This window comes from Apteryx rowi, unplaced genomic scaffold (assembly GCF_003343035.1).
Source record: "Apteryx rowi isolate R43461 unplaced genomic scaffold, aptRow1 scaffold_5, whole genome shotgun sequence".
NCBI lineage: Eukaryota > Metazoa > Chordata > Aves > Apterygiformes > Apterygidae > Apteryx > Apteryx rowi.
The window spans coordinates 659,573-686,986 of record NW_020450760.1 but is presented as its reverse complement, the minus strand read 5'-3'; the positions used below and the strand labels follow the sequence as shown (position 1 = coordinate 686,986).

At 35.7% G+C, this 27,414-nt stretch overlaps 1 protein-coding gene across 4 annotated transcripts in view; it reads right to left on the bottom strand.

Annotated features, from left to right (window-relative positions):
• Positions 1–27,414, bottom strand: part of PPP1R13B (protein phosphatase 1 regulatory subunit 13B) — a 57,740-nt gene that overhangs the window by 3,763 nt on the left and 26,563 nt on the right. For 3 of the 4 annotated variants that reach the window (XM_026079495.1, XM_026079494.1, XM_026079498.1), the window contains 11 exons: positions 14,417–14,518; positions 13,173–13,347; positions 12,576–12,772; positions 11,926–12,090; positions 10,919–11,099; positions 5,404–5,573; positions 4,019–4,520; positions 2,684–3,441; positions 1,563–1,700; positions 1,343–1,476; positions 473–639 (listed from right to left, as the gene is read on the bottom strand). In XM_026079495.1, the coding sequence (XP_025935280.1) occupies positions 473–639; positions 1,343–1,476; positions 1,563–1,700; positions 2,684–3,441; positions 4,019–4,520; positions 5,404–5,573; positions 10,919–11,099; positions 11,926–12,090; positions 12,576–12,772; positions 13,173–13,347; positions 14,417–14,518 (2,689 nt within the window). The remainder of the gene's footprint in view (positions 1–472; positions 640–1,342; positions 1,477–1,562; positions 1,701–2,683; positions 3,442–4,018; positions 4,521–5,403; positions 5,574–10,918; positions 11,100–11,925; positions 12,091–12,575; positions 12,773–13,172; positions 13,348–14,416; positions 14,519–27,414) is intronic. The other variant, XM_026079497.1, reaches the window with a different exon arrangement.

Genomic DNA, 27,414 nt, shown 5'->3' with positions numbered 1-27,414 from the left:
GCATCTAAGATATTTTTGTAGCAAAACATATCTTGGTACCTAAACACATTCTGTAAGTTATTTATTCAGAAAGTATACATGTGTCTTTCTTTATGTGATCTGCTAGAAATTTGTGCATCTGGAAGTTGCAGTATCTATCAAGATACTTGACAACTCACTGTTACTGTCAAAACCTYTAATGGAAGCATTTCATTGACATTAAGCCAAATTAATCTTAAAAAATATCTAACATTAGAAAGAGCCTGTGAAGTAACTCAAAGAAGGGAAAGAATATGAGCAACATAATAACCAAAAGGCTATTTTGTTATTAGCATTTTGAAAGTACAGGTGAAGGGCAGTATCTTCAAGTCTAGGGCCGAAGTAGAAGATAATAAAACGTTTCATATAGAACAGAGGGACAGCATGCTGTTGCATAGAAAAGGGCTGAATTTTAGAAAAGCTAAAAAGGGTTGTAAGATGCATCACAACCTACCGTACAAGAACTGGGAACACTGAATATAACCTTCTTCCATCTCTTCACACTTGTCTGCAGCAGTTTCAATATCACTTATAGTTGAAGCAAAAATTGCTGCCCCAGATTCAACAAGTAGTTTACAGAGATGAACACTATTGCAAGAAGCAGCACAATGCAAAGGTGTCCTGAAGTAAAGCAAAAATGTAGACATTAGAAAAAATGCTCCAGGAATCCCAACTATTTTGTCTTGCAATACGAAGTTTAGTCTGTCTATATTAATATTTAATACTTTTTTTTAAAAAGAAATTGTTTTCTTACTGATTATAGTATATGCGTTGTGCAAAACCTGTCAGACAACCTGGAGTGGATTCCTGCCTGACTCCACTAAAGCCAAGCATTATAAAATAGATGTTATCAAAAATGTAAATTTTCATATCTTGCAAGGCTGCTGGATATAAAAGGGCATTTCCTAACATGAGGAAATTTGAAAGGTAAAACAAGATGAGGGAGAAACTGATGAGCATGGTAAGCTTCAGATCCCGTCCAGAATCTGTGGATGGATTATATGAAGATGAAACTTCTTAAACAAATGAACTTTGGTCACTTGATATTTATAGTTTAATTATTTTGGCATGTGAAGAAGAAATTCAACTATACAACTAAATAAAACCAAAATATAATTTATGACTTAAGTGTACTTTCACATGAGTTCAACACGATGTAACCTTGCATTTGAGTTTGTCAACATCCAGAGATTAGCAAGTGCTCATTTGCTGTGGGTAAAGGGAAGAAAACTGTTCCCAGAACAGGTCTCCACTAAATTTTGGTTTTGAATTTGCATCAAAATGGCTTTTTTTCAGATGCTAGGTTAAAAATCTTGACACTTACCACCCATCACTATCTGCTGCATTTACATTTACACCAAAATCAAGCAGGAACTTCACAATGTGGTGATGACCAGCACACACTGCATTATGCAAAGGTGTAATTCCTTCATCATTGGGTTTACTGGGATCATCAACCTATTGAAAACATGAAATAGTTCATTAATTTTATTTATTTATTTATTTAAAGTACTGAAAGAGGTTGCATTGGTTTGGAAGCTCACCTCATATATGATTCTTTGCACAAGATCAAATTCTCCCTCCAAAGAAGCGTCTAGGAGGAGGGCTAATGGATTGAACTTCACCCTCAAGCCATGGCCAGTTCTTTCTGAGTTAGGTTTCTTCAGGTTGGTGCGTTTGGTCTGAGTGGAGATAAAAGTTGGAAGGCATCATTTCAGGGTGCATAAGTATTACAAACCATTCAGTTACTTTCTAACTAGATAAAAAATCCCATCCTCCTTAAATGTTAATTAGAAGTATGCAAACACTTTTATTATAAAATCTTGTGCTCATAGGAAATACATACAAGGCCATGTGCAAACTGCAATCAAACTGTAATAGGAATCTGAGGATTTTGCTGAAGAATTTATGATAGCTTTACATGAATCAAAAAGTGGAGATAGTCTCTGAAATCAATGTTAAATTGAAACATATTAACAACTAAGAATAAAATTCATTTTTCTCTCCATTTTCAGTTCTCCATATGCTGTAGGTTTTGGTAATGACAAAGCCAACTAGTATTTAGAAGGTTTTGGTGCAGCTGGAGGAGGATACTGAAAGCAATTCAAATTATGAGACAAGCACATTAGAGAAACATTACTGCTAGAACAAGTCAGCTGTGTCGCTGGTAGTGTTGTCAACTCTGCTCTCACATCTCTCTACTGAGAGAGAAGCAGGAATTCACTTCTCCCAGAGTAGTTCTTTCAGCTTGTTTGCAAATGAAAAAGCCCCACTGCAGTAACTTACCCATAGGTTCATACGAATAATCAGAATAGAATAGAATAATTATATGTAGCCCTGGGGAAATGAAATTTTTTTAAATGGTATCTCAGATATCAGAATTAGTTCTACAACAAGAGCACATCCCAAAAGTTGTTCTGTGGCCTAATTTCTATACACAGTCTTCTGTTGCCTGTGTGCATATTTTCCCTATTAAAACACTACACTTGTAAAGAAACTAACACATAAGAATCTTCCTTGGTGCTCTCCTGGTTTTCATTTATTTTAGTTTCATAAAACTTGAAGTGCAGCACACCATTTGGCATAATATCATCATCTTCCAGTTTTGCTTAAACACACAGCTAATTCTAAAGTCCATATAATTGTCTTTTTTGGGGTCACTTACTGGAGGAAGTGGAGGAGGAAGAGCTGGCGGCAAAGGAGCTTCGTCCTCTACTGGAGAGCTGACCTCAGGTGTGGGAGTGGATGACGGTTCAACAGAAGGAACTATGGCAGGATTGTTGTTGTTATCTTCAGTTGTCTCAGATGTTTGATTTGTGGTTTCAGTGCTTATGAGTTCCTCAGTAGCAGGAGAAGGTAATTCATTATCATTGGCATCTGATGAAGGTGGTGGTTCATCAGGAAGAGGAACTGTAGGTTGCACAGAAATGGGTTCTTCAATATTGCCATTGGTASTAGCGTTACCATTATCAACATCTGCTAAGATGCCTATAAAGTCCTGTGGATTGCTTGGCTGATAAAAAGGAGCACTTTCTATTCCTCCAGCAAGAGTATTAAAGCGCTGATACAGTAATTTTTGTATATTTGGTCCACTTGGGCCTTCTGGTTCAGTGATAGAGCTACGCTTCTTTAATGGCCTAGGAGCATTGGCCAATTTTCTTCTCAGAGCTTCAAGATCAGCATCACTTTGATATCGTAGGGGTGAATGTACAATAGGTGTAAGCTTAGTAGGACTGAGAGGACGAGGAATGTTTTCCACATTACTATTATTTTCACTGGATGGTGTAACGTTTTCCAGCTCTTGATCTTTTTCAGAGAGCTCAGTCTGAGGCTGTGAAGAAGTCTGGGCAGGCAAAGAACCATGAAGGAACGGCAATGGTGAGGGAGAAGTTGAACCAGATTGTAAGACAGGTTTTCCATAAACTGAAAAAAAGAAAGAAGGAAAACAGTGAAGAACTGTTCTGAAATTACCCAATAAAAATATCTGCAAATAAACTGCATGCATCTCTGTTGCTACTTGTTCAAAACTAATATAGAAAAGAAAAATCAAATGAATTATGTTGGAGTTCATCAAAACAGGAATAAATACTCATCTGTTATTGATGGCAATGCTTCTTACAATTATAAATGGCAATAAGTAATACCTGGAATGTTTTTCCTCTTTCAGGAGGAAACAGTAAGAGGAGAAAATCTCTCTAGACAACTTTTTTCAATTTATTTCTGAAAGTACATGTAGAGTATTCAGATTATATAGTCTATTGTTCTAAGAGCATCTTGTTTTAAATAAAAGGGTAACTGAATATAGGCTTATCTATCACTCCAAAAATAAATGGGATCATTGTGCTGCCATGCTGCATATATAAAAATACCTTTCCTCTTCTCACAAATTTAGATGAGATTTTCAAGCAACAAGTGACTTACACTGATACAGAAATTATATGAAGCCTGACAAATAACAGTCTATTTCAAAGGGAAAAAAAAAGCGCACAATATATTCTACCTGCTTTTACTGACTTATTTAATGTATTGTATACAGCTTGTTGATAATTCTTTGGTGGTGTTGCTTGCTGAAGATACATTGAGTAGATGGAACTGGAGTTCACTGTCTGTGGTCCTTTTCTGGGAGACTGAGGTCTTGATCCTTTATCAGCTAGAAAAGGTCTGATAGCCACAGTCAAAGGGAGTTCTGGCCTGCCATCTCCTCCTGGAAACAAGGGGGGACCGGAAGGCTGATATGTAGGGCTGGGAGGTACAGAAATTCTCTGTTGAATCTGTTGTGAAGAACCGGGCTGATGTATATTGCTAGCAGGTGGTAGTGGAACAGGTCTTTGTCGATTTGTTATACTGGTGCCAGGCCTGGGTAGGCTGCCGTCCTTTCTTCTTTCTAGAGAATTTGTAGAACCTGTTCCTAAGGGAACTGGACTTGGATAGGTCCCGTAGTTTTGAGGCAACTGCTTGCTTACACCAGGAATTGTTGGTGGCACTTTCCCCAGATCAAGTCCCTATATAAGAACAATAAAAATAGCATATGAAAAATAAGGTATGCTATTTCATTAAATAAATACTGGTGAGCAAGAATATTTCACACTGAACAAAGCAAACTAATAATCTTATGTGACAGTGAAGGAGTTAATATATACAACTTGTGTTCCTTAATCACTAAACATGACTCTACCTGAATTTATCACAAGACATCATCATATGTCATAGATAGAGGCAAGTGTGTTAGGGCATCTTCATTTACTCATTAATATGAATCAAAACCTATTTGCATACTTTCTAAACCTGAATGACTAGTTCTAGGTTCTGGATCTCAGTACCTATTTGATAATATATTTGATAATATATAGCATGGTAACAGTGACAGTTTACCAAAACAAATTAAAGACAAGGTCCTTATTTGTTAAAGATTACAGTCTTAAAGAATTCCTAAAGTACAAGAACAACAATGCAGATATACAACATGGATTGGGTCTCTGAAGGATGGATTTAATGACTTTTTTTTTAAAGGATTTTTGTGAGAAAAAGATCACATGTTGAAAAAGTGATAATCTATGCCAAGTAAAATAGCAACATAAAGATCTGAAATAGAAAAATAGGAGGGTGGGGAAGATGATTAGGAGAAGCRAAGGGGGGAAAGGGGGAGACTGTGATGTAACAGAACAGGAACGCATACAAACCACTGAAGCTGGGGAAAAAAAAATACTAATGTCAGAAGAGCAGAAAGAAAAAGGAGGAATATAAAGGTAATTTTATTTGTGATGCTTTTAATAATTATCAGCAGGAAAATGAAATGTGTAAATATCTAAAGAGTTTGGCTACAGAAGCCAAAGGTTTACAATTTCAGTAAACTAGATTTAAAAATACACCATAGATGAAACGCACCAGCTTATCAGTACTTCCTAATACTGAAGTTGGCAAAGGCTGGCTGGATATAGTTCCTTGTTTTAAAGCGGTATCCATGCTTGATTCTTTCCAGTCTGTGTTGGAGATCTGAGGGGGCTTTACCACAGGAGTTGAACTCTGTTTAAGTATTGGCCAATTTCCATCATTTGCTTGAAAACAGAGAAAAATATTATATTTAAGATAATCCATGTCATCATTGTAAACAAGCAAAATAACATATAAAGTGGAATAGTTTAGGTTACAACAGGATGAATTTGATTCCAGAAATAAGATAAATCCTTATTAATGTCTGATTCAGAAATCAATACTGAAAACTCAATCTCTGTATATAATATACTGTTCATTAGCCTTTGGTATTCAAACTGTATTATAAATTAGCTAAAGAAAAAAAAAGTTTAAAATTTTGGAGTGAGGGTTGCACATTCTGCTGTTAAAAGGCAAATTTAAAATTAGGTTCAGAAAAAAAGTCCTTACAGAAACATTCCAATCAATACATTTCTTTTGGTACTATCCAGAAACACTGTCAAAATATGCTAAATGTTAAATCTATATAAGCTGTATATAAGCTCCGATTAGACTTACTCCAAATTTAAACTATTGTTACTAGATTCATTGAATCATATCAGGAACTCATTTGAACAATGTGGCGAAACAAAAACATACATTTCTTTGCTGGAACTGGCTTTTAACTTACCTTTTGTTTTTCCTCAGCATACTTATCTGATCAGCATTGCCTTGGAGATTTAATTTTGCAGAAATGTATAAAGTCAGCTGACAATTTCAAGTCACAACATCAAGATGCAAGTCATGGGCTTTTATCCTCATCATATGCAAAAGTATCATGCATAGCTGCACGTAAACTGAGGCAACAAACCCTTAATGAATTCCTAGATGCGTTGATACGTTCCTTTATTAACTGGAGGAGACTGTTTACTTTCTATTTCTAAGCAAGCAGTTTAAAAGGCCTGATAATTAAAAAAGTTTTATAGTAACTAGATAGATCCTTGGCTTGGTCCAAAGGCTTTGATCTGCCTTTAAAAGATTAAACTTCAGGTTTCTCCTACTCCAAGGCCAGAGGTGGTTTTCTCCTTCCCTACTGCTCTGTAATGATCTTAGTGGAGCATTTAAGCTTAATACAGATGGCATGTAACAGATAACTAACTTTACTAGAGGATGACAAATAAAATGAAGTGTACTGTGGGGAAAAAGGAAGATTTACTGAAATTTCTAGACCCCAYAGTAAGACAAGATCAAATAAAAAACAGAGGTACTTACTGGTAAAGCTTCTCATTTCATTTCAATTTTAAGCCCCTTAGAAAACAGAATCAGCAAGACTATCTCTAGAATTCTTTGCCATTCTCTGTCTATTATAAAAGTTAATCTAAGAATAAGCTGCATAGGAATATTCTAATTATAGTGAATTTAATATCACCACTCTACTTTCCTTCCAAAAGCCTTATCCTCTTTTACTGAGTATCCCTTTTTTACTTCCCCAGAAGTGAAAACCTGAAGATTTCTTGACAATTAATGTTCTCAACATAAGCGCAAATTCAGTCTATTAGCGCATAAACCTATTTATAAGCTTACTTTTAAGTGAGCAAAGAATACAAAGTTATACCTCTGCGTATGATCTGCTCTACTAATTATTTTTGAAATATATAGGTGCAGACCATTCCTTATCACAATACTGTATTAACCCTTCAAATTCAGATCAACTGGGGTTGAATTCTGAGAAATGACAACTTTGGAGCAAGAATATTTTTGTGGCTGGTCATTGAAAGAGGGTTAACACTTGTGTATTTTTACACTGAGTATAATATGCAGTCCAGAAATCATTTTTCACACTTGCAGACTGCCAAGAAAGTGATGTAAGGAGGCCCAGCTTAATACTGGTAATGTCCAAGAACTGGACATCCTGGGGTGTTTTGGGTTTTTTTTTGTTTGTTTGGGGTTTTTTTTAATTATCTGGTTACCAAGAACAAGACCAAAAGAGATGAATGTGTAAACACTCTGGCCCTAAATTATAGCAAGTTTTCCAAGTATACACTGAATTAACACTTACTGTACAGAATACACAGGACATTCCATAATTCTAGTGAGGTTACGGTTCAGTAAAACTTCTATTTTAAAGATCAATACAAGCTTTTATAATGGATTCATAAAAAACATGAAGCATCTTTACTCATAAGCTTAGCTGTTAAGAAAGCACTTATAGAAACAACAGAAAAAATGCTGAAATACTTAATTCTCTTACCTGCATATATAAACACACAACCTCCTATTAGAAAGACAGTTAAACAAAAACCTTTTGCAATCCTTAGAGTTCCAAATATTAGCATGGTTCTCCCTGAACTCTGAGGTAACATGTTGGAAATAAATTCAGACTCCCTCTCCCCTCTCTGACTTCTCTGTTTCATTCTACTCCTACGAACATCAGAGTATAACTCTTCCCATCTTCGTGTCCTTCATATTACATTCTGGCAGACCTGCCAAGTGTCATGCGTTTTGCATGGGTGCACGTCATGCATTCCCATAACCCAAGCTGAATCTCACGCACTTAAATAAGCTGCTGTTGCAATCTGCAACTGTAGCATATGGCGCCAGAAGCTGGTACGATGGATGCTAAGAGGAGGCAACCAAACAGCTTCTGCCTTTTGCTATCTCTCGTTAGACTGAACAGGTCCCAGACACTCATATCCATCTAATGGCAACACCCTTCTGACAAGCCCTAACGAGCTCCTACTCTCAGCCATCCCATAACCATTTCATCCAACTGGCTTCATTTGCTCCCGTACCCTCCTGTCGTTTGTAAGGCTACCTAACAGCGTATTTCATCTCTCATCAATCCATTTGGCACTTACATAAATAAGGCAGTGAGGAAAGACACACAAAAAAGTTTTTGTATATTTTCTCTGATTTCACCTAAACATTTTCGTAGATCTGGATCCTAGATAGTTACTGTAGCAACTGAAGTGTAAACCAAGTATAACATTTTGCTCCTACTGAAGTCAACAAGATTCTTGCTATTGACTTGTTCAAAGCCAGTTTTTATCCCAAATCTTGGGCCAATGTACCATGAAAATTCTCAAACTCTTACACAAAATAACTCAAACTAAACCTGTATGTATTATATTTATTTAATCTGAGATATCCTAAAACATGCTTTGATGACTAGCACAAAATTTCTAGTAATTCCTTTTTCAGGATTTTTCAATGAAGAAAACTCATTCTTAGTGTAGGTCTACTGCAGTACTCCAGGGATGAATTTGCTGCAAATCTATTTCCTTCAAAGGAGAAAAGCAACTTCCAAACAATTTTACATTTCAACAGCATCTACTGCATACCAGAACACAGCACAAGTTCTAAAGATGCTGTTTAATATGCATCTGTATGCAAGAGCTCAGATGACCATATTAAAAACTGAGTTCTTAGCTAGCCAAAGATCTTCTACAGACTCACAGTGTTGGGTGTCAAAGACAGTAGGTGCCAGGTGGATGACATTGTGAGCAGCAGACTGAAGAGAAGTGGGAGGTGACAGAATAGGATCCACTATTATGTCTAAATCAGAAACCTTCCAGGTGTCTGGAGATTTTTTCACACACCCACAGTCTGTCTCTACTGGACACACCAAGGCAGATCCAGTTACACAGAAAAAGAAAGAAAAAAAAGTGGTGGAAAAATTATAACAATGACAATGGAGAAATTAGAACAGGAAAACTCAGATCATGAGAAATAAAAACGGGACGGTTGAAAAAAAAAAACTCAAAATTGTTTTTCTTCCTGTGAGTAGATAAACTTCTTACATAAATCTATCTTGAGGGATTTTCTTCAAATATCTTCAGACTTTATGTTATAAACAAAGTCAGTGCTAAGGTAGAATAATCCCTTTTATAAAAAGGAGTAATCTCTTGAGATAGTTCTAGAAGTGGGCATGTATTGATATTGGTCGATATTTACAAAATAATGAATTATTTTTGGACTGTGAATTTAAAAGTTATGAATTGTCCTTTCCTGTATGTGGAAAAGGAATCCACATGTCCAAAACCAAATCTGTCATTTTACCCTACAATTAAAGCATTGTATACTCTTAAGATCTTTCTGTAAAAACAGAGTGATGGGGTTTGTACAATATTTGATTAAAATTAAAGGTATTATTACATCACTGATATCAAACACTGTTTTTTTCCAGCTCCATTTGGATGGTTTCACTTTCTGACTGGGTTGTTTTTTTGTTTGTTTTTTTTCCCCCTGTTCTTTCAATAAGCCTGGTAGATTATGTCCTAGAACTAGATATATCACATGCTTCTACAAAAACAGAACACAGACAAATCTTTAGTGCTATCTTTAATTTTCTGTCTGAAAATTAAACTTTTGGCAAGTATTTGCTCATATAGAATAAGCATGACTAATGACATATCCTTGGTAGAAGATTATTTCACAGATCTTACTAAATTGTTAGGGTCTATCCTACAGAAATGTTCAGCAGTCTTCCCTCCATCTCTTCTTCCCCATTTGGGAGCATTCTGCCAGCTCTGCTGGACTATTCAGTATTAAGTACTGCAAAACATGTGAATATTGCAGAAGCTTTGCTCTAGTGGTCATCCCTTATCCCATTTTTAGATCTCTCCTAGAAGAACACTGAAACCAAGCCCTGTGGTCAGATCCATGGGACCGTGCACTTTTATCTATATTAAGCAGGTTCTTCCTGCCAGCCACTTTTTCAGTATTCTGTTTTTGCTAAGATGTTTACCGATAAACTGACCAGACAAGTAAGCTTTGCTAGAATAAAAACTCAAGGCACAAATAGCATGACCTGCCTCCTTCAGTCTTCAATGTAAATAAAAACCAGTATTTTCTATTTTCAACATAGATGGAATTATTAATTATGGGAGACATGGACCGAATTCCGGATAGCAAGATATGGGCAGTATTCTGAAGGGGCTCCTTTGCTAATGAAGACAGAAACAGTTAACCAGCATCAACACTAAGGTTACTCCATTTCAGAAATGCTTCAAAATAGTCTGTGCTGGAACCACTAATTGTCATATCTCAGCTGGAGTCTCCTTCTGAGAAGTGATACTGTTCTTACTAGTTCAATAGCTTTGTTTTACTTAAGAAAAGGCAACATACTGTAAAGTTGTTTATAATACAGTTTGCCACAAAGTTGATTCCATCATTACACGGAAACACTCAAACTAATTGAAAAGTTGTTAAAGACAGAACATGAAATCTGTGAAGACGCATGTGTTCCTTTTTAGTGGTGTACCAGCTAGCAAAATTACAAAGACAATATTCTCAGTCTCCTAGGAAAAAATCATGGAAAGAGTCAAAAATGCTTTGTATCAAATGACTAATGTCCAATTCACAGAACAATATCAACGTATCTAAAATCTGCCTCCAATACAGAGCTTATCCTGACACAGGATAATCTCCTTTTCCTTATTACTCCTTTCCAAACAATGTATATTAATAAACACTACACTTAAGTGCTTACCAGATTTTGATCTTCCGTGTGTTGAGCTAGAAGCAATGGTGAGAGACTGTGGTTTAACTGGATCTACTGGTACAGCATAAGTGCCAGCACTTGGAACTTGGATATAAGGTCCCACTGCTGCAACCCTTCCTGAAGCACTCAAGGATGATTGGGGTGATGAAGTTCCATTAATACGGTTCAACTAAAAATAGACAAATCAAAACATGTGAACTTCCATCTAATCTAGGCATTTGTTATGCATGAACAGGAAGTTTAAATTTAATTATCTAGAACCATACACAGTAGCTGTTACTGTAATAATTAATTGACCGTACTCTGTGCTTCTACAAAAACAGGAAGTAGAAAGACAAATTTCATTCCCTAAAATAAACAACCTCAAAAGTTAAAGTTCTCAGCCATGGTACATATGTTTCACTTTTTTCTGTGCAAGGTCTCTTTTCATTGCCTCTTCTTAGGCGAGTGGGCTAAAATGAGTTCTTAAATGATCAAACAGCTTTTTTTTTTTGGTAAGTGTTACCTCCAGCTGGGAATATGTATGGGAATCCAGAAGTGCTCTCTCTCGTCCTTAGACAAATGGTCTATGCAACTAATTTCTATCTAAAGTCCCAGATAACTATTATGACTAACTTCATCAGACCATTTACATTTATATTACTTTTCTGCTCCAGGAATGGAAGTTAAAATGTTCACATTGGAAGATTAATATTTTATAAATAATCCAAACTTAATATGTGCTCTGAAGCACCAGCCCATTATCAACCTTTCCTTCCTACAAATATAAACTGCTATAAATCTAAATACAGTATAGTCTGTACTATAAAGAAAAATAAAAGGAAAGACATTTTGTCTAAGAGTTTTCTGACATCTAAGGAAAATCTTAAAATAGTTTCTTCAAGTAAGTTCTTTAGGTGAAGTTGTATTACTCAGCTGGAGAAAAGTGACACTTTACGTAGTTTCTATAGGCTCTTGAAAAACTAAAGTGTGGCCCTTTTAATAGTTTATCTTACAGGAATGTTTTCTTTTTGACGTGCCTCAACTTTTTTCTTGTACAGTCGTTCACGCAGCTCATTGATTCGCTTGTCCATCATAGCCACCTCCATATTACGTTTGTTTAAGAGTTCTTTCTGCTGCTGAAGCTTCGAGTTCTGCTCCTGGTTAAGCCTGTTACGAATCTTAAAAAATGCAGTTGATATGATAGTTACTTCATTTTATCTACTGTCAAATTTATTTTTAACATGGTGTTAAAAAACCTGGAGCAAAGTAGACCAGCTATGTTCTGAGTCTCTAATTCTGTACTTTGACATAACCTGTCAAATTAGCATTTACAACCAAGAATTCTTAAAAAGAAAACAGTGAAAGAAAGTATGTTCTAAGAAGCAAGTGGACTCTCAGGAACATGTATGTAGAATGCATCCAATATACAGCAACTGATCTGAAGCATATAGGCATAAGGATATTTCATAAAGGAACTCCAAAAGCTAATGAAGTTCTCTTTTGTGAGGATTATATACTTACTGTGACCTTACACATTAACAACATTCCAACATACCCGTTTTATGGGATGTCCCAGAATCAATTGCCCTAACAACATGAGGGCAGTAATATTACTTTTGTTAATCTACAGATATAATTTAAATAGCATCTCTCAGTTACTTACCTGTAGCTCTTGATACAATTTTTTTAATTCTACTGCTGCAGGTCCTGTCATCTGTCCATTATAAGACTGAAATCCATTCAGTTTTCCTTTTCTTAAGTCCTCCAGTTGCTGAGTAAGTTGATCCACTTTTAACACTGCAGCCTGTAGTTCCTGCTGCTTTTCCTGGAACATGGCACTGATATGCTCAATTTCAGTTGCTATGATTAACAAAATAATAATAAGAAAAAAAACAAATAAGTAAAGCACAAGTATAGTTTACTTGCTAATTTTTAATTTCTACAGGTATTGAGAAGTACAACAGACTAATTTTAAATCTAGCATATACATGCAGCATATAAAATATATAAAATTATAATGTGTGGGGAATTTGCTAACAGTTATAAATATTTCCAATAGTTGTTCTGACCACTTATTCTGACCTTATGGCTGACCATATGAAACAAAAAAGTTACCTAATGTACAAATTTCCTAAAAACAAGGCTCTGTAAGACAAAATAAACATTCTATCTAAAATCCTACTACAGTACATACTGTTATTTGCTAGTCATGCACTGAATAGTAAATTAATTACATAAATTACTTAAAAATTCCACATACACAGATTGCCATTCATGATCTTGCTATAATCTACTTGTCCTCTCATGGCACGGATTTTTTTCAGCTTTGTCTCCTGGGTTTCAACTCGTTCTTTAAGTTTTTGAAGCTTTTCGCTCTCAGAAACAGACTGCTGCTGACGACGTTCTTGCTGCTTCAGATAACGTAAACGTTGCTCCTGGCAAAACAAGATTTTGGACAAAAGGTACCTATTACCCATTTAATTAAAAACAAAGCTGACTTATAAAAATCCATCACTATGATCAGTGAATTTTCTTTCCAGAAGTCAGAAAAAGTTTCATCTAGTTAAAACATCTATCAGTTCTCCTAGAGAAACTCTTAACATTAATTTACACATAAACAAATATGTTTTAGAGCACAGAAATTCAAAAGTTTCAGACCAAGTATCAAATCTACATATATATGCACAAACAGTCCTAGCCTGAACACTCAAACACATCTGTGAAGCTTCCTCCAGCATTTGCTTTCTGCTGCTAGTAACACTTTCCCAGCTGTTGCAGTGGGCTTCCAATGCTGTTATCCAGTTTCCCAAAAAAGACAAAATACATCCAGTAGACTGCTTTAGACGAGCTGACCTACGGTAAGATAATGTTCCAGTTTAAAATAACAGCCCATCCACTGGGAACACAAAGAAGGTGCCTCTTTCTTCTAAATTATTTCCATCAAAAAAGAACAACAGAATTGTTAGGCTTATTCCTTTTAAATACACTGTGTTGAACTCCAAGCATCCAGTGCATACTGTATTTTATAACACCTACAATAATGTTGAAAACATTAACTCCACTCCCAGCTCTGAAAATATATCTGGATTTTTACACCTCATAGACTATGGAAATGTAATGTATAAATACATACAGAGTGGGCATATTCTCTTCTCACTCCACTGTTACTATACTGAAGTAAATAAACTACTAAGTATGAGCATAGAATTAAGCCTGGTCTATCACAGATTATGAAATGAGCCTCACAAAAGAAACAAATAAAATCTAGCAATATTTTTATAAAGACACATAACTTTTGGCTTGACAAAGATTATTATAATATTATTTAAACTGAAAAGTTTCATATTGCCTACTTGTTAAAACAATGGATTTCTCTTCTCTTTCTTTAGCTTATCTAGAATGAATTGGTGCATTTTTCTGTAGCGATAAATTAGGTTTGCATATGTTGAAGGAAATCTGTATTTATTATGATCTCTACATTTTGTTTGCTGCTAAAATTATTACCTTAGCAACCAACATTTGTTGCTGATTTTCAATCTGCTGCTGTTGTCGGGCAGCCATATCTTGAAGTTCAGAAAGAGTGAGCTCAACGCGAGGATTCCCAACCTGCAGACCGCAAAATGTTACATTAATATGATTATGTATATTAAATGTTCTGACACTAGAAGCTAAAAACATGCAGTCTTTAATAAGTTTCATATTAAGCAATCCTACTCAGATTTAGTAATCTTCTGCCTTTGAACCACACCTATCATGCAACATTAAAGACATTACAAGCACCATAACTTAGATTTTCTGAAATGCCATTTAGAATTGCACAATCCAGAGTTTACTTATTTATTCTTTCTACAATAACGTGAACACACTTTGTCCAGTGAACACTTGTTCTATTTGCACTGCTACCATTGCAACTTATTGAACGTATCAGATTTTCATGATTCTAGCAATTGTTTCCTTTTAATACAGTGAACTTTTATATATTTATAAGCAAACATATGAAAAGACATTTTTATTTCTAATAATTAGTGTGCAGTCTCTCTGAAATATCTTAGCATTTTTGTTCTGTACTTTCAGGCATGCAGGACTTTTCAGACCCACTAAGTCTTCAACTGAAGATCTTTCAAATGTATTTGGAAAATTCACAGTTTCTACTCGTGACATTGAAATTGCTACACTCCAGATCCCCAAAATGAAACAATTATTGTGAATTCTCTCACAGCCATCAGCAGATTGTATGCCACTGAAAGTATTCTATTTCCAAACTGTTCTGCCATTGCATCTATCAGAAAAGCTTAAAATATGGAGCTTAGCTGTCTCATAGACAGCAAGAATTTCACACACACATCCTCCCCCAAACCTCAGAGGAAGAAAAATGATGGATGCATATTAGTGAATAAGGAAGCTCTGAGCAGAAAGGACAAAGACTATATACATATTAAAGGCAGAAAAGGCAAAAGGGGAAAAGTAGATGAAACAGATGAAAACACTAACAGACAAAAGAATGAAGAGAAAAAAGTACTTGTATTACACAAAGTGAAGTGATGTAAAGCTGATGCACTTTGGATCAGTAAGCAGGTATTACTGACTGAACTTTTAATTAAGAGATGATCCCAAATTTAAAAAAAATCCCCAAACCAAAAAAATTGTATCAAAGTGAAGAACAAATACCACACTGAAAAGCCTCCTCCTCTTCCCTAGAAAAARGAAAAATACATGCATACACCCCAGATGACACAGACTTCCATTTTGCCTTATCTGCAGCATTTTGGACTACCACTAACCAACTTTGTCCAGATGCCAACACAGTAGTTCTCAGATCATTAGTCACAGGGAAGAATATGTATAAAAGCCTATATTATGTTTCTGAGGAATTAGGTCTTACAAACAGAAGACATTATGAATTGATCATAGGCAAGATGTAAACAGGCAAAAAAACAATCAAACAAACCCAAAGAACACCAAACAAGAATCAAACACAACCACACTGGAATTAAGAGAAACATTTATACYCTGTCATGTGTTATCTTCTAAAGGAAAATTAGAATCAATAGAAATGATAGAAAGCTACGCTTCAGATGATCTATTCATAGGACCAAAATAGTACTTGGTGTGGGTACCAGACTTATTAAGAAAATAAATCTTCATTTCCTTCTCTCATAGTCCACACAGACTTATTGAAAAACTTTTCACTTCTGAAATAGCTGATATCAAACTTACTTTTTCAAAACACACCTGGGTTAATGGCAGCATTTTCCTGCTTTCATGGTCTGCTAGGTTGATTTCCCTTGGCAAATGAAGCACAGTAAGGGCAATATGATTCAGTGCATCACTTCCATGGAAGAATCATTTTTTGACAAAGTTTTGTTTCAACCTTCCCTGTCTCATTATGTAAAAATCGCTGCCTTATTGTCCTCTAGGGCTTGAGTTGTTCACTTTCTTGAAGTAAAATCATACAGTATACTAAAAGTACTCCTCTGAGCAACATTATATTCCTGAGAGCTCAGAAGTCCAACAGAATCAGAGGCTATGTGTCAAAGACTTCCACATGGACCTCCATCACTTTTCTTGAAGCAGCAGATAACATATGGTATGTGTTAAGATGCTAAAATAAACTGAAAGACATTTTGTCAGATCAAGCCAAGACTCTTGATTATGAAATCAAGTTTGATGCCTCCAGACAAGATTCACAGTTCAAATACAAGAAGAGAGCTCTTTCTCTTTTGATAATACAGCCTTCCAAAATAATTTTTAGACCGATAACACTGCATTTCTTTAACCAATAGCTCCCTTTAATTAGATGAGAACTCCCTCCTCATTACAATAAGCTGCAGAAGAGAAAAGAAAAAAACCAAACCACCTTTGTGTCTTCTAAAGTTCATAAAGCCTCACTGGTAAAGATGATGGATTTTAGACAAATGAAACAAAAAAATTATTACTAAAGGATAGATACAAAACTCCAAAGACCACAGGCTGAACTCAAGATTTCTGATGTGTTTACAGTCTCTTTAGATTTCAGGCTACATAAGTCTTATCTGTTAACAGGGAAAGCTCAGACTCTCAATTGCTTCTCCTTATGCTAGACAACCAACTCAAGCTGCTGCATATCTTCTCTAAAGAGACAAAAGCTTTTTTACATAGTCCCCCACCTCCCATTCCCAGTGTCTGCTTACTGCTGTCCCCTTTGCTATGATGTTTTAAAACTGATGTTTTGTATCCACTGCAGCTAGAGTAGCCTGAAGAATTACTCTGGCAGCTAGGTACATCAAAACAGACTGACAGAAATTCCTTGAAGATACATAGGAAGCTTGTGCCATTCCAAGAAGCTCTATTTGATTAGCAAGGCTTGCTTATCAACATGATAAAAGTAGCCAGTTTTTCTACTAAAGTGACCTAATCCTTTAAGCTTCTTCTCTTTCAGTGTAGATTTAGATGAACACAGGTAGTACAAGTCTTGTAGTGCTGATTATGGTACATAAAGAACTTGGGCAAAGAGGAATTTAAAATAGTATTCAGCTGTTTCAGAAAGAACTGGTCATGTATGGTCTGAACATTTATACTCATGGTAGAGCAGCCTTTAGTGTCCTTCACACAGTCATAAGTATTTCTGTTTATAGTCACAGGAATTTAATTACAGATTAATKAAAGAGAAGTCAAACTACTTGATTTTTCTCTCTGAAAAAACAGTTCCAGAAAAACATCCAGTGATCTGCCATCCTTTTAAGGAGACRCTGAAATGACCACAAACATGCAGCTGTTGCATGCACAGATGAAACTAAGTCTTGCTGAAAGCTCCAAAGCAAGATTTCAAATAAAGGCAGTTCTACAGCAGGGGTTGCTGTTCTGCTCTAGAGGCACCGAAATCTGGACTAGTGCTTTGACATTTCTTGGTTTACAAAGCAGGGAGAATTTTTTTTTTTTTAATCAATGACATCAGCTCTGTCACAAAGGCAAGCTTTGGAGAAAGTTAACAAATCATGGAAGAAAAACAGCATTAGATGAAAATTTAACACTGGGAAATCTGAGCCCTGCTGTAGTGGTGAAGAAAGCTTTTGTAGAGGTCCATCACACAGTGAGAATCTATAACGAAGGAAGTAAAGTGTGAATCAAAGGACTGGACTTAAATGCATTACATTACAGATTTGCATTAGCCCATGTCAATGTATAACAATTAATAGTGCTACATTATTAATTATGCTCCAGCTGTTCAATCACTGGGGCAGCTGCTGACATGGCATCAGATCCCCAGAACAATTTCTCACAACTTTTTTCTTCCACCAGTACTGAAAGTTAAATGTAGTCCAAAGAACTAACTATGGGTGAATGTTTCTCTTTCTCATGGAGATACAGCGTTCCTGGCTGTCCCCAAAAGGTTCATTGATTCAGTCTAAGCTCCTGACCTGATGAGTCCCTTTTAAGATTTAAAGGTTTTGTTTTCATGTCAATGGACTAGGTGTTAAAAGCCTAAAGTGAGATGAAGGTTTAAGCGCAACAACTAATGGCACAACTTGGAGCAGGAGAACATGCAAAAGATTTTAATTTTGCTGCAGCCAGTCAGAAGAAATTCGGAAACAGTTGGGATGCTCCACCTCATTTACTGCTGGGATGAGTAGCATTTGTGTGCAGCTTCAGAAGAAGCTGTTTAAGAGATTGTGTTAGAATCTCTTAAGAGATTCACGGAGCCTATGTAGGTCTGGGATATATCAACACAGGGACTGGAAGACAAATACTGAAAGCAAAAGAAGTGCAGACAAAAAGAGGGGAGGGAAACTAGAAACAGACAAAATAGAGATACAAACAAAGACGTAAACCTGGCACAGTTCCAGCTTTTAGATTAATATTTAATTCCTTGATTATTGTTGTACTGGAACAGTAGACTTCCCATTTTTGGCTTGAATATAGACTTTTCACCTTTATATAAACAGAGTAAGTTATATACAGCATGCAATGAAAGAGTGCTTAGCACTGTTAAAAAGGGACAAATTCAGCTCTGAGCCTTGAAAATAGAGATGAGAAAGAATCCAGTTCTTTAAAAACTCCATGCACATTAGAAAAAAGAAACAAGAATGGCTCTTTGCAGTTAATACAAAAATAGATTTTTTTTTTAAATAAGTTACTGTTGTTTAAAGCTTTTTATGGAATATTTAGGAGAAATTAGTGGGGGTTTATCACTTTGCATTTCAAAACTAATAAATCATCTACAAAATCAGTGTAGATAAATAATTACTGAATATGATTTGCAATTTATACAATGCTGTGACAACATGTGAAACCAAATATTAAGAAAAAAAGAATGCACTATTTCAATATGTTCATAGTCTTTAATCAGCAAAACAGAGGTAATTTAAAACTACACATTCAATTACTTCAATTCAATGACTTTTTATTTATTTTTATTTTATTAAAAAAAAAAACACCATGTGCTAAGAAGTGCAGTGTAACAAGACAAATTCCAAAAGCTACCACCAAATATCTGCTTTGCTACTCAGGGAAAAAAAAAAACAAAACTCCCAAACAAAAAAACCCAAAACACTRCAACCTTGGAAATGCACTGTTTTTTACTGAAAGAGAATACCAACTTTTGAAAAATTGTGCCAGAAAAGTTGGAAAGTTCAAAATAGCATAACATCTGCTGCAAGATATTTACACATAATTCAGTCAGTTGATTAGATCAACACAAAGCCAGACTACTGCATTGCAATAATTCAATAAACAAAGCAGCATCTTCACCAAACCACGTGACTACATTATTAGTAAACGAAGTTACATTTACATCATTTTCTATCCCCATTACAGTCAATATTGTTGAAAAACAAAGAGAATTAAATGTTTTGGATCTACTGAAAGCTGTATTTGAAACTGTTTCAAATGAATGTTCGCAAAAGAGAATATGGTCAAAAAGTTTTACAGACTGTGCARGAAGAACCAAACCCACCAAAAACCTGCTCCCTCCTCCCTTCGCTGAATCAAGCATCACAGATCCCAGAGCAAAGAAAAAAGGTGACTTAGCTCCCCTACTTTTATGATTCTACCCCGTTGACTTCCAATGCAGTTCTTTTGTGATCTAGTCTGACAACAAGGTCCTCTGCAAGGTAAAAAACACCCAAAACACTGATTTTCTATTTCAACACTTTGTTAGTGAACGTGGTAATTTAAAAAGGAAGAAGATTGAACTTAATAGGGTGTACTTTTTTTTGTTTGTTTGTTTTTTTAAGTTAGCATGACTTATGACAGACAGACTTCCTTCACAACATTCTTCAAGCCCAAATAGCTTGTGTGCAATTCTGGCCACCAGCTATTAAATGGAAGAGAGACAGTTTATTAATTACAGACTTAAAGGCTCAAATCTGGTAAGAAAATAAGGAAGTTTTTCCAAGTGCCATCCACAAGTCAAAACCTGCTCACTTGAGACAAGAAAACAACAGCAAAATAACAGATGCTGCTCCTAGAACATGTTCATGCTCTGATGACTTCTTTGGCCATGAACTTCCACCAGAAGAACTTAAATCTCTACATCTGGTTCTGCTGGACTCTGTAGGTATGTCTCAAAGGGGGTTCCAAATGGCTTCAAGGCTTCCTCTGAATCATTGATTTCATAAGTCAAAACTGAAAAAAGAATTTGGTAGTATCTTCCCCAAATCTATAAGCTCTGTTCAAAAATAGGCACAACTTGCATGAGACTAGGCAAAATCATTACAATGTTTCCGTCCTTTCTGCTTTGATAATCAGTTAAAGTTAAGAACATTGACAGTTCATTCTATTACTACTAGTATTTTTCAGAAAAACACTGTCCAAGAAAAACATTTTATTCTGCTAAAAAGTCTTGCTTAAAAATATATGCAGATTCAAGAAGAGGTAACTACAGAGTTATACATTTTTCAAAGTAAAAAGGCAATCTCACCAAGTGAAAGTTACAGATTTTCTAAATCCAAAATGAAACACAGAGTGCACAATGACAATAAAACTGGGTGTGTAAAAGCACCAGAAAATAAAAAAGTTTGATTCAAAAGTTCAGAACTAGTACTGATCTAAACAAGCATATTTGAAAACATATCTTATAATGTCTTAAAACCCTGTATTATTACTGTATGTAAGATAGAAGATGAATTAAAAGGTGAAGGCAAATATTAGCATATAAAACTATTAAAATATTCCATTTAGAAAGTGTGATGCTTAAAAAAATTTCTATACAGGCCAAAACAAAAAAGCACAGGAAACAGTGATAATTAAACATTTAAATATAAACTCCCTATGAGAAATCTTTTAATGTTTACCTTACCGAATACCAGTAAGTGCATCTTTCACTTAAAGTAACTACATAGTATCTAGGAATGAAAAGAAGAGGCAGCTGAGGAAAAAAAGTTTTAAACCTGTAACTTCACTCGCAGTTGCTTCTTTTTCATCCACATGGCAAAAGTAGTACAGACCAAGCAGAATTCTTCAACGTCAAGTTGACTCTTTTCAGAAAGATTGTAATTGATTTCAGGTCTCCAAAACAGGCAGCATCGTTTATGAAATGTCATAAGAATTACTGAGTTTTGCCTTGTAAAGATCTAGTTGAATCAATTAATTTCTTTAGAGCACTTCATCTTAACTGAGTTTGCTTATAATAAACTGTATGCAAACAAAACTACTGGCGGGGGGGAGGAAATCAGTCAAAAGTCCTTCTTCAGGACCTAATATTATGTAAGGCAAAAAGAGCCATGTGTTTGCTCAGCTCTTTAATGAGGTTGTTGGTTTCTCAGATTCCTAAGTTTATACTCATACAAGTTAATAACTATTTCATTCATGAAGTTGCCCATCTTTCATAGCAAAGATGAGTCTATCACATCTGAGGTCCAGACCTCCTCCTTTCTCCTCCAGCAAGAGCAACCTACCTCCTACAGAACTGCCTTCTAAAGGAGGAACAAAAAAACCACTACAAATATCTACTCCTCCAGAGTCCACAGATTCATTTGCTATGTGGCGATACATCAAAAGAGACAGTTTTGCTGAACTGTAAATTTCTTTTCATCGATTCAAAGAACATTGATAAGCGTTTAAACATAGAGACGAACTCCTAAATAAAATGCTATAGAGCAAACACAGCATTATCAGGCACTGAGAAAATATTATGGATGTCTCATATGGACAAAAATACTTTGCACCTATACTACCTAATTTCTTAGTATTGACAAGCATCTTAGAGAAAATTGTATTTATTTTCTATAGCATGTCATTTGAAAATGCCATGGTGCGAGACAGTACTTTTAATCAACTGGAGTTTCAGCTTCTGCCATATTACCCTCCCACTACAGGTTAAAATGTTGCCATTTGATGATTAATATTTTGAGAAAGGTGAGATGAATGGTATGGCAATAATTAAATAGTGTGGAAACCAGTTTATAAGCAGCCTCAAAACAAGTCATACCTTAGACATTTAATTAAAAAAAGAAACCTCCTTTAATATTTATTCTACATGTCAGTCTTGTTACTCTGAAACTTCATTTTCTTGATCCTCCTTCCTTTATTTCTATCCTCAGACTATGCTGTTCTTTCTCTTGTCACAACCTCCTCATTCTTTCTTTACTCAGTCTACATACTTCTGCACTATTATGAAATGGTTTATTCATTGGCCACCCACAACAGTAATGGAAAAATTGCATCTGAACTCACTTTTCTTTGACAAGCAGAAGAATGTATTGTAGTCAGATATTCAAGCAATAAGGAGAGAATCCAACAGTCTTTTGACTTTTTTTTTTTTTTTAATCAATGTTGGGAAAACAGCAGCAACATATCAATAGCCAGAGATAACAGGAAAAAAATAAATAAAACGAACACAGGCAGAGGCCAGGACTGGCACTGAATCAGCGGCAGAAAACGGAGCAGAGAGAGGAATACAAGAAGTAATAACTCCTTTGGACTCAGGATTTCAAGAATTTACTCCCTCATGTGGGGTTCCCTAATGAGGCACAAAACTCTGCCATGGCAAAAAGGAAATACTGTCTTCACCAGCCTAATAGGGAARGGCAACAAATGCCAGAAGGTACTGCAAGTTGCTCCTGAGAAGGCTTGCAAAGCCTACATATAAAAGCAAAGTAAATACTCTGGTTTTGCTACACATGTCAAAAGACTCAATTTTCTATAATCTATAGCAGTTTTAAGTAGCTGTTCTTCCTAGGGCAACTGGTGAAAAACAAAACTTAATTCCAGGTTAGAGATTTATCTTTGCAGAGCTGCCAAAACCCAGTAATCTATACAGCTACATAAAACCCCACAGAGCTGAAAGGCCTAAGTTCTGTGGGGTTTTATGTAGCTGGCACTAGGTATAAGAGTAGATGGAAGAAGGAAGTGAAATGTGCTACACAAATGACTGTTTCCAGAACGAAGCAGACTGGCAGCTRTGAAACCAACAGGAGCAGGCTGGAGCTTTCTTCAGCGAGTAAACACCAGTCTGCGATCAAGGCTCTGTGCTTTCTCAGCCTTCCAGAAACAGGCAGTTCTGCACGGGCCACCCCTGTGCCGCCTTTACAGGAAAGGACGAGCACGGCTCTGACCACACCACTACCCAATTGCCAGAGCAGGAAAGACAAATAATTTTCTTTGCCCGCAGAATCGAGGAAAAGATTTCTTAGTTGTCCCATGCTAACGTTGGCAGGGGCAGCAGAGGACCACCAGGCAAGCGTGACTTTTCTGCCTTAACCCTCCTTCAAAATAACACAGCTTAGGAGATACTTTAACTTGCCCAGCAACAAATCTTTAAAGGCTGCTGAGAATAACAGCCAGAGCACACTTTTGGTCCCTGTCCTTGGCACGGCAGTAGCGACAGGGACAACAGATGGAAGACCTAGGAGTTTATATATTAGTTCTGTATCAAATAGGCCTTATACGGAATGCATGTGGCCCTTTGTGCTACCTGAGCAACACGAAAGGAAAACACAGGATGGAATATTCATTCTGACCTCCTTACATGTCTGAAATACATTCAGCCTCAGTCTAGAAATAGATCATCAAATGTAAGAATTCTAACAGACTTCGACCACATTTTACATAAGAGGTGGTCCTAGTGCCACGTAAAACAAAGACAACTTGAAAGTTTTTTGTGAAAATCCGTATTTGACACTATGAAAAGACAAAAGCAATATCATTTTTTAAATAAACAAAAATAGAGTTTTTGTGGATCTCTACATGGATGACATTGTTTCCAGTTTAATGGCTTTATTCACAGCTCTGCCTTGCATTTTTTTTAATTAGGTCAGAAAGATGCTGGTAGCAGAAATCCATTTTAAAGAATCCAATGATAACAGCACATGCCTTTTTTTAGCTTAATGGAAATGAACAAGCTAATCAAACCCAGAAAAGGCAACCAGAATATTGGGAATTAAAGAAAAATACAATTAGCTGCATTCTGCTGATAATCAAGTAATATTGAAGTTAATATTTACATATGTAATCTGGTTGTTTTACTCAGAAAATTATAATAAAAATGTTATTTTATTTGTGCTAATAAACACATTAACAGTATCTTTGAATAACTAAATATGCTTCAACTATATCACAGTTTTCTGGAAAGTCTCACTTTATCTATGTTTGATAAAATCCCAATATCTCTCCTTAAACTAGACTACCCTGTTAGCAGTTCCTCCAACTTGCCGATACAAAATTCATCCTGTATGAGGGTTTAAAGCCTGTCCAGCGTAAGCCACAGACTCCAAATATTCCATGTTTACTCATATCGTTTTCTTAGAACTCTCAGATGGGAGATGGCCCTTTCTTTTGGGCAAAACAGCTAAAATAACCCCAGAATTTAATTATACATAATGAAAAACAAACCAAAAGCTAAAATACATTTTCAAAATTTCAAATGGATTTAACCATATAATGAACATCTGCTACAGTGCATCATATCAAACTGGCTTCTACAATATCAGAAAGTAATATCTGGAGGTCATTATTTAAAATATCACTTGTTTCCTTATCCCTGCAGACACTTACAACAGCCTTAAGACTTGTAACAGTCTTAAACCTGCTCATATTAACAGTTGTGTATAGAACTTCAGACCTGTTTGTAATACCAACCCTTATACTCAAAGTAATTATGAATAACAGGCATGCCTCAAACTTTCAAAACACACTGTCCAAGTTCCTTTAAAAATAGAGCTCTGGAACTATATTTTTCTGGATATTGAAGAAAAACAACATCTTATTGTTATGCTAGGTCATTATGGTTAAAATGCACTTATTATAAGTCTCCCGAATAACATGTTTAGTATCAAATATGTGTTTATTCTTCCCTTAAGTAATGGTTTCAATACCACATTTTTCTGTCACAATGTAATATTGTTTACATGAGACTGGTATAATAAAACATTTCCAAACAAAGAGGTACTGAAAATAAGTAACCTGTAATTGAAAGATACATTCTGAAACTTAGCATGTGACTTGCACATCCCACAAGAACTAAGTTATTAAAAGCAGAAGTTGACCATGACATTTTGAAGTAACCCCCTTTTGATTAGGTTTTTATAACTTAAAAGTGATAGCAAATGCATCCATCAAACAATAATCTGATTTACTCAATTTCATTTCATCCGAGCTAAGCAGTTATCTAAAAGAAACTGGTCTGTATTTTGGGTCATCTGACAATGAAACCCACAATCACTTAAAATCAACTGAGAAAGCAACACAGTACTTAAATAGTATGTCCACTGAAGCGTGAGACTAACAAATTTTGAAGAGTAATTAATTACCTGTTTGCTATTTTCCCATGTAACTGCAAGAGAGCACATCTTTATTTTGCAGCATTGCCCATCAGCTGTAAACTCTTGCATTGCTTCAACCTGCTTCAACTCCAGTTTCTGTTACTTTCTGTCTACGCTGTTTGCTCTGTTTGCTGTAAACAAGCCCCATCAACAACCACACACATCTTTATGAGCTCCTGGATGGCTTTTGGTTCAGTGCAATCAATAGGAGGTAAAAATATTTTTTATCTTATTCCATATCAAATAAAGGTTTCCCCAAATTCTTTATCAATATGTAAAGCTGTCTCTCTACATTCATCAATGRTCAGTTAATGGAAAAGGCTAGTGGATTTTGCCCCAGCAGTGAAAGACCTAATCATGGCAAGATCAAGCCAGCTGTCAGCTATGATCAGCCTGATTCATTGCACTTTTCACAGTCAATGGAAAATGTTAAGCAATACACATTTCTTTCACAGTTATTGGGTTGAACTAAAAATATAAGAATACGCACAATTTATCTTATAATAAAAATGTGAAATATTTAATTTTTATTTTTGTAATACTAACAAATCAGTGCAAAAACTGAATACCAGAAGATCAAGAAAGTCATTACTTTAATTTTTACTGTTTAAATTGACAGAAAACCATACCGTGTGAAATATAACAAGGATAGTTTATTAACAGAGACTACAGGAAAGGCAAACATTACAGTCAAGATAAATATGATACAATCTTATGTAAATAACCTATGCTGTGTTTGTTATATACTTTTCCTACACACTTCAGCTTTTTTTTAAAGCCTGTGCACAAGAAGATGAAGACATGAGCCAGAAACAAAGCATGTACGTCATAGCAAAAGTCAAGCTGCAAGCCAAAACCTGGACCTAAGGATTTTTAAATATTAAACATGAAAGAAAATACTAAACCCCATTACCAATTTCTTATGTCTCTAAAAATTCTAATATTGTGGAAGATAAAAAACACAAAAAGCTGTAATTTACCTTGTAAAACTCAAGAATGACATGCAAGTTCATTCTTCATTCTTTCAAGAAAATAATGCAAGCATGATTCAGTGCACTTACACAAGAGATCCAGCCAAATGGGTCTCCATAAGGACACTGAAGGATTGTATGTCCAAGCACAATATAGTGAATATTCCAGCTGCATAAAGAACAGGCTTATTTTTAGCAAGCAAGAAAAGGTAAGAGCTATAGAGTAAGATTGTCCTGTAGGAATATGAGAAGACAAACAGGTTCAACTTCCTTGCTCCTAAATTAGCCAGAGGGACTTTCACTTTCTTCACTTTGATCTGAGGAAGACTGGAGGGGGAACAAACCTAACAACGACTGGATCAGGAAGCAGTTGCAGAGACAACAATAGAGAAATGAAAAGGTTCTCCTGTCTGGGAAAAACTTATGGGTGGGAAGGAGGTATGCTAGGTGCCCAAAGACTAGATGGACAGGAAATTAAATGAGTGAGTCAGTGAACATGTCATAGGTGTGTCAGAGAAAGGAGGTCACAGCACTGCACMAAAAACCCAAAGACTGTGGAAAAGATGAGAGGAAACACCGACCTGCAGATGACAAGCTACACAAAAGAGAGACAACTCTAAAGGTGGCCTGAAAAGGAATAGTTGGCCTTGTAAATACCAGAAGAATCTCCTGCTCAGAACTGGAAAGCTGCTCAAAGAGACACAGGGACAGCCTGGAAACTCAAGCAACAGTGAGCTCTTAAGAGTTCAACACAGAAGCAGTGAATTTCATAACCTGTCTCCCAAAATGAACT